General features: G+C 50.3%; 1 protein-coding gene across 4 annotated transcripts in view; it reads right to left on the bottom strand.

Moving 5' to 3' along the window:
* The window catches only part of PNPO (pyridoxamine 5'-phosphate oxidase), a 7,613-nt gene extending 3,358 nt beyond the window's left edge, over positions 1-4,255 (bottom strand). For 3 of the 4 annotated variants that reach the window (XM_008073904.2, XM_008073903.2, XM_008073907.2), the window contains exons 1-3: positions 3,967-4,255; positions 2,665-2,789; positions 601-700 (exon numbers count right to left, since the gene is read on the bottom strand). In XM_008073904.2, coding sequence (XP_008072095.1) covers positions 601-700; positions 2,665-2,789; positions 3,967-4,104 — 363 coding nt within the window. In that variant the 5' untranslated portion in view covers positions 4,105-4,255. The remainder of the gene's footprint in view (positions 1-600; positions 701-2,664; positions 2,790-3,966) is intronic. The other variant, XM_008073905.1, reaches the window with a different exon arrangement.
* Between the last annotated feature and the right edge of the window lie 2,270 nt (positions 4,256-6,525).

The raw sequence follows: 6,525 nt of genomic DNA, 5'->3' as shown, positions 1-6,525 counted from the left end.
CTCTGTCGCCCAGGCTGGAGTGCAGTGGCATGCTCCCGGCCACCACAGCCTCGACCTGCTGGGCTCTGGCAATCCTTCCACCTCAGCCTTCCAAATAGCCAGAATTAAAAATACATATATAAATAAAACACGAATGCCAGCTTGGTGTCTGATACCAGGAAAGGTGCTGGCAGAGATAAAATAGATGTGGCCTGTACCTCTTCAGAGCTGTTTAGCAGAGGACACAAATATCAGTCACATGATCATACAAATAAATACACACTTACAAATTGAAAAAAATGGCAAGAAGAAAAGCTGCAAGTGACAATGACAGCAAACAGCACCAGCAACTGACAAGGGTAAGTCAAGGAAGGCTTTCCTGAGGAGGCAACATCTGGGCTGAGGCCCAAGGGAAAGGAGTTAATCAATAGTATCTAGTAGATGGTTGATAAGGACGGGGCTGCTCATTCAGGGCAAAGAGCACAGCCAGCGCAAAGGCCTCGAGGCAGGAGGGAGCCTGTGCATACAGAGCAAGTGGCCTAGGCAGTGGCGGGCATGAGAAAACGACCCAGCAGCAAGGGCCGGCACTGCAGGTCTGGGAAGGGGGACCTTGAATCTCACCAGCTCTTTTCCCTTTCGACTCTCAAAGTTCGTGAAGAAGCGGAAGCCATCCTTGCCAAAGCCCTTCAGCAGTAACATACGAGCAGAGGGTTTTCCATCTCTAGGGGCAAACAGCAGAGCACTGTGGTCAGAGCCCATTTCAGTGTCCTCAGTAAGGCCACCCTCCCCACGAGATGTCTATAACCCCCTTATCCAGCTGTAGTCCCCCTTTATGTGGCTGTCAGGCTACCCACTCCCACGTACTCCTGGAGATTTGTCCTGGAAGTCCAAGTATGATGCCACTTTCTGGGGCCCTGCTGAATTGTGATCTCCAAAACCCATATGTTGAAGCCCTAACCCCAATGTGACTATATCTGGAGACAGGGACCTTGGGGAGGTAATTAAGGGTGAATGAGGTCATAAGGGTGGGGCCCTAATCTGACAGGACTGGTAGTCCTCTCCCCATTCCCCTTTTCTCTCTCTCTTTCCCTCTCCTCCCCCATCTCCTTCATGCTTTCTCACTGTGGACACTTCCTACCATGTTATGATGCAGCAAGAAGGTCCTCACAACTCAATGTGGCCCTTGGCCTCGGACATCCCAACTTCCAGAACCATAGAACCAAATAAATGTTTCTCTCTTTTTTTTTTTGAGTTACGGAGTCTCACTCTGTCACCAAGGCAGGAGTGCAGTGGCACGCTCACAGCCACCACAACCCCAACCTGCTGGACTCAGGTGATCCTTCCGCCTCAACCTTTCTCTTTTTTTTTTTTTGAGTTGGAGTCTCACTCTGTCGCCCAGACTGGAGTGCAGTGGCCGCTCCCAGCCACCGCAGCCTCGACCTGCTGGGCTCCGGCGATCCTTCCGCCTCAGCCTTCCGAGTAGCCGGAATTACAGGCATGCGCTGCCACCCAGCTGATTTTTTGATTTATTGTAGAGATGAGGTCTTGCTGCCCAGGCGGGTCTCAAACCCGCGGGCTCAGGCAATCTACTCACCTCAGCCTCCCAAAGGCGCGAGATTACAGGCTGAGCCTGGCAAAAACAACCTTTCAAGTAGCTGGGACTATAGGCACACACCACTGTGCCTGGCTAATTTTTGATTTATTGTAGAGATGAGGTCTTGCCAAGTGGCCCAGGCTGGTCTTGAACCTGTGGGCTCAGGCAATCCTCTCACCTCAGGCCCCACAAAGTGCTGGGATTATAGGTGTGAGCCACCACGACAGGTCAATGTTTTTTCTTTATAAGTTAAAAAGAAAAAGAGGAAGAGACATCACAGAGTTCCCTCCTACACCCACACACACACACACATGAAAACACACAAACAGGCAGCTGTCTGCAAGCTACAAGAAGAGGTCTCACCAGAAACCAACCCTGATGGCACCTTGATCTTGCACTTCTAGCCTCCAGAACTGTAAGAAAATAAACTCCTGTTGTTTAAACTACTCATCTATAGTTTGTTGTGATAACCCTAGCAAACTAATAAGGCCCTAAGGCAGGGACCAAAATAATACAATCATCCAACTCTTAGGGATCACAGAAGGGGCCATTATATTAGCTCCTCTGCTCAGAGCTCTGCCTTCAAGGACTTATACTTCAAAGCGCATATGCCTGGTTGTCAAATGAATGGTATGGCCAAGCACTGTGCTAGATTTCAAGACAGAGAGAGAGTTTCACCAAGGGGTCTCAGGATAGGTATTTCTTTTTTTGTTTGTTTTTGAGTGGGAGTCTTACTCTGTCGCCGAGGCTGGAGTGCAGTGGTACGCTCACAGTCACCACAGCCTCGATCTGCTGGGCTCAGGCGATCCTTCTGCCTCAGCCTTCCAAGTAGCTGGAACTACAGGGGCGCACCACCACACCCGGCTAATTATTTGATTTATTGTAGAGATAAGATCCCTGGACTCAGGCAATCTTCTCGCCTCGGCCTTCCAAAATGCTAGGATTATAGGCTTCAGCCACCGCACCCAGCCAACACACAGCATTTTAATAACAGAGCTGGGGCCATAAAGTTGGTGGCCATAAATTGAGAGCTTTTTAAGTTTCCTATTTCATCTGTACCCACCCACAGAGGGGCCCACAGTTATGCCCACCTGGTACAGGTAGCCAGACACATGGCGTTGGCTTCCCCTATGTCAGGACACTGAACAGCCTCCTCAAACCAGGCAGCAAATTGCTTCATTGGGTCCAGGGAAGTCAGATGAGCCTCCTCAAATGCCTGGGAAGGAAATTTTATTTATTTTTTAGACAAGGTGGTGCTCTATTGCTTAGTTTGGAGTGCAGTGGCATGATTATAGCTTTCCTGGGCTCAAGTGATCCTCCCACCTCAGCCTCCCAAGTAACTGGGACTACAGGTGGATGCTACCAGGCCTGGCTAATTTAAAAACTTTTTTTGGGTAGAGATGGGCTCTTGCTATGTTACCCAGGCTGGTCTTGAACTCCTAGCCTCTAGAGATCCGCCAGCAGTGGCCTCCCAAAGTGCTAGGATTCCAGGTTTGAGTCATTGCAGCCAGCCTTATTTCATACAATAAACATAGTGTTTACTATGCACCTGGTACTTTTCAAATATCAACTCTTTTAGTCCTTGTAACAATATCCTCATAATAAAAAACAGTACCCAAGAAGTAGATTCTGTGTCCATTTTATAGGTGAAGAAATAGGCCTAAAAAGGTCCCACAGCTAGTGATGGCTGAATCAGGGTTTCATGGCATGGGTGTTAAACCTGTCTGCATATGGGAATCACTAGGGAAGCCTGAAAAAATAAAAGAGGTTCCTGGCTTCATCCTCATAATTTCTCAATCAGTAGGTGTAAGGTTTAATGAAAAGCTACATTTTAAATAAGCACTTCTAGAAATGCTCTCATGCAACCAAATCTTTAACTGTGGCTCTGGATCCCAATTTCAAAACAGTTCTCTTGGTTCCTATTGTGAGGAGGAAAAAGGAAAAGAATTTCTGCAAGCAGTGAGCAGAAGGTACAGAAGGCAGAAGCTGAGAGCTTTCTCCTCCCCTCCCCTGTGGGCTGTCACACCTCCCCCATATGCCAATTATGTATTTAGCAAATATTTTGTAAGCTATTTATCACTGTTCTAAGCACTTAACAAATATCTAAGTCCATTGCAGACGGGGAAACTGAGGCCCACAGAGGTTGATTCCGACCAGGCAACGGAAAAACTGCCTCTTGAACCCACTTTCACCCACGTTTCCCCAGACCCCCCTCTCCCGGTAGTTGTTTGACTCCCCACTCCTCCCATGAGGGTGACCCCCAAACCCCCTTGCTCCACGAGGTGGCCCCAGAAGCCTCTGGGGCGCTTCCAAGCCCCACCTCCTGTATATGATTTCGGGACCCCCTCCCCCGCCCTCTTCCCCCCGTGGGAGGCCCTGCCCGGAGGCGGCACCTCTCGGTCCCCGCGGTAACTCTTGCGCATGGGTCCCAGGTCCATGGCAGCACTGCGGCCACACAGGTGGCGGAGGTAGCTGGGCCACTCGGCAGGTCGCCCGAACGTCGCGGTGACGCTCCGCAGCCCGTACGTCATGGGGGACCGCCGCCCACGTGACCCGGCGTCGCTTGGCGCTGTGTTCCGCGGAGTTAGGAACCAATTTCCCAGCCCCGGATTCTACCCCGGGGAGGAAAGATTTGTCCGTCTTCCAGCCAAGCTGACAGCTTCTGAGCCCTCGGAGCCAATGGGAGTCCAGCATCGAGGAGGGAGACAGGTGCTGACATGTCATTGGTTGGAGTTTTCCGGAGTGGAGCCAATGAGAACGAGAAAGAGGAGCCCAGCAACCAATGGGCAGCGCCTCCGGGGGCGGGAGCAGGGAGACAAGGAAATGCTGTCGCCCCCGTTACCACGCACGTGGAGGCTGGTTAAAGGTATAGGAAGGGACCGCTGCAGTTCAGGCGGGCGGACTGTCAGTCCCTGGGGATTTGAGGGGAGTGGTCAGTATTGAGTGGCTGGCCTATAGTAGATACCTGAAGGCGAGCTCAGAGCAGAAGGTACCCCCTGGGAGGGAAAGCTGGTGGACTGGGAAAGGAAAAATGGAAAGGTGATGGGGACACAGAGAGAGAGGGGCGATCTGTGTGGAGGAAGAAATTGAGGCTTGAGAGTGGGAGAGGTTGGAGTGACTTTGGACCTCGCGAGATAGGTGCTCTGGGGACTGGGGAGATGCAGTGAGGTCAGGAAGAGACTGTCAGGTGAGAAGGGAGATGGCTGAATGGGGAGTGGGAAGAGGAAAATTTGGAACAAAGACATCCCAGACCAGAGTGGTTTTCCTTTTCTAGCTCTGAACCCCCTCCCTCCAGCTTCATTTCTTTCTGCAAGAGTCGGAGCATACTGCTCCCTTTGCTCGTGGTTTCTGCTGTCACGGTGCACTGGAGTTCACACTAGCCAGTGTCCTGATAGATGACCTCTGCCCCATCTCTCCCGGGCCTCTCCCATCTTTGCTAAGTTTCTCCTTTTTCACATGTTGTCCATCCTAGGTAGCAGAAGACTAGTCCTTAGGTTAATACCAGCAATAGCTGACTGAATGCACCGGGAAGCAGGTGCCTGTGCAAGACCCTTTCTAGCCTGTGGATGCAGGGCTGAGAAATGGGAAACCTGCCAGTGCCCAATCTGGCTTTGACCTAGCTGGGGCAGCCTTGGGTGGAGGCTCTCTGTAGGCCTGGTTACAACATCAGGATGGAAGCTTCAAGAGCCATCTAGGCAGGCACCTAGGACTGTGCTAGGTAAGGGGGACATCCTGGCCTGCGGGTCTGCTGTCAGCCTGGTCTGCATTACAACTGCATTAAGTGCCTATCAAACTTTATTACATATATTGAGCCAGATGGAATCTGGAAGACAGATTTGCTGCAAAGATATAATGCATGTCTCAAGGCTTAGTGATTGGTCTATGGATTCACCACTGCTTGGAATTTTTTGTGCTACATTTTCCTTCCTCAGCATAATTGACAGAGTTGCCTGGACTTACTTTTTTGTTGAGGTTGGCTTTCCATATATGAACATTGCTGTCCTCCCCTCCTCCCAAGCCAGTGCAGTTGAACCTGTGTATGCAGTAGTTAGTGCTCTTTGTTCATGGGGCTACACTCTTAGCACTGCTGGGCTCCTGCTACCCTGGACTTGGATTCTAGGCCACCAAAACTAAGATCGTTGGAGTAGTTTGCTTAAAAGCCAAGAGCTCAGATTAGCAGGGGCAGACACATACTCATATATTCATTAAGTAGACATTTGTTAAAGACTTCCTTTGGATCAGGCATGGAACTAGGTCTGAGAAGACTAAGATGAAGATGATGACATAGTTCCTGCCTACAAAGGGCTTTTAGTCTAAGGGAAGGCAGATCTGTGAGCTAAAGCATTGCAGATATTTGAACAGATGTTTCTGTAAGGTAAAAAGGAGCAAAAAGAAGGGGGTCAAACAGTCAGGAAAGGCTTTGTAAGGGAGTGGACTTTTTTTTTTTTTTTGAGTTGGAGTCTCATTCTGTTGCCCAGGCTTGAGTGCAGTAGCACACTCACAGCCACCACAGCTTCCACCTGCTGGGCTCGGGATCCTTCCACCTCTGCCTTCCAAGTAACTGGAACTACAGGTGCGCGCTGCCACATCCAGCTAATTTTTTTTGTTTATTGTAGCGATGAGGTCTTGTCAAGTTTCCTAGACTGGTCTCGATCTTCTGGACTCGGGCAATCCTCTTGCCTCTGCCTCCCAAAGTGCTGGGATTACAGGCATGAGTTACCTCGCCTGGCTGGGAATGGACTCTTGATCTGCATAAATTAGTATTTGCTAGATGGAGAATGGAGTAAAGGCTTGGGGAGCTTGAGGCTGTGCCCTGGAGCAAGGTGATGAGAAAACAAGCTGACGGCCAGGCTTTTAGACATGCCGATTTATTTTTTTTTTTGAGTTGGAGTCTCACTCTGTCGCCCATACTGGAGTGCAGTGGCCGCTCCTGGCCACTGCAGCCTGACCTG

This window comes from Carlito syrichta, unplaced genomic scaffold, assembly GCF_000164805.1.
Source record: "Carlito syrichta isolate Samal-C Ts95f unplaced genomic scaffold, Tarsius_syrichta-2.0.1 Scaffold316209, whole genome shotgun sequence".
NCBI lineage: Eukaryota > Metazoa > Chordata > Mammalia > Primates > Tarsiidae > Carlito > Carlito syrichta.
This window is presented reverse-complemented; position numbering and strand designations above follow the sequence as displayed.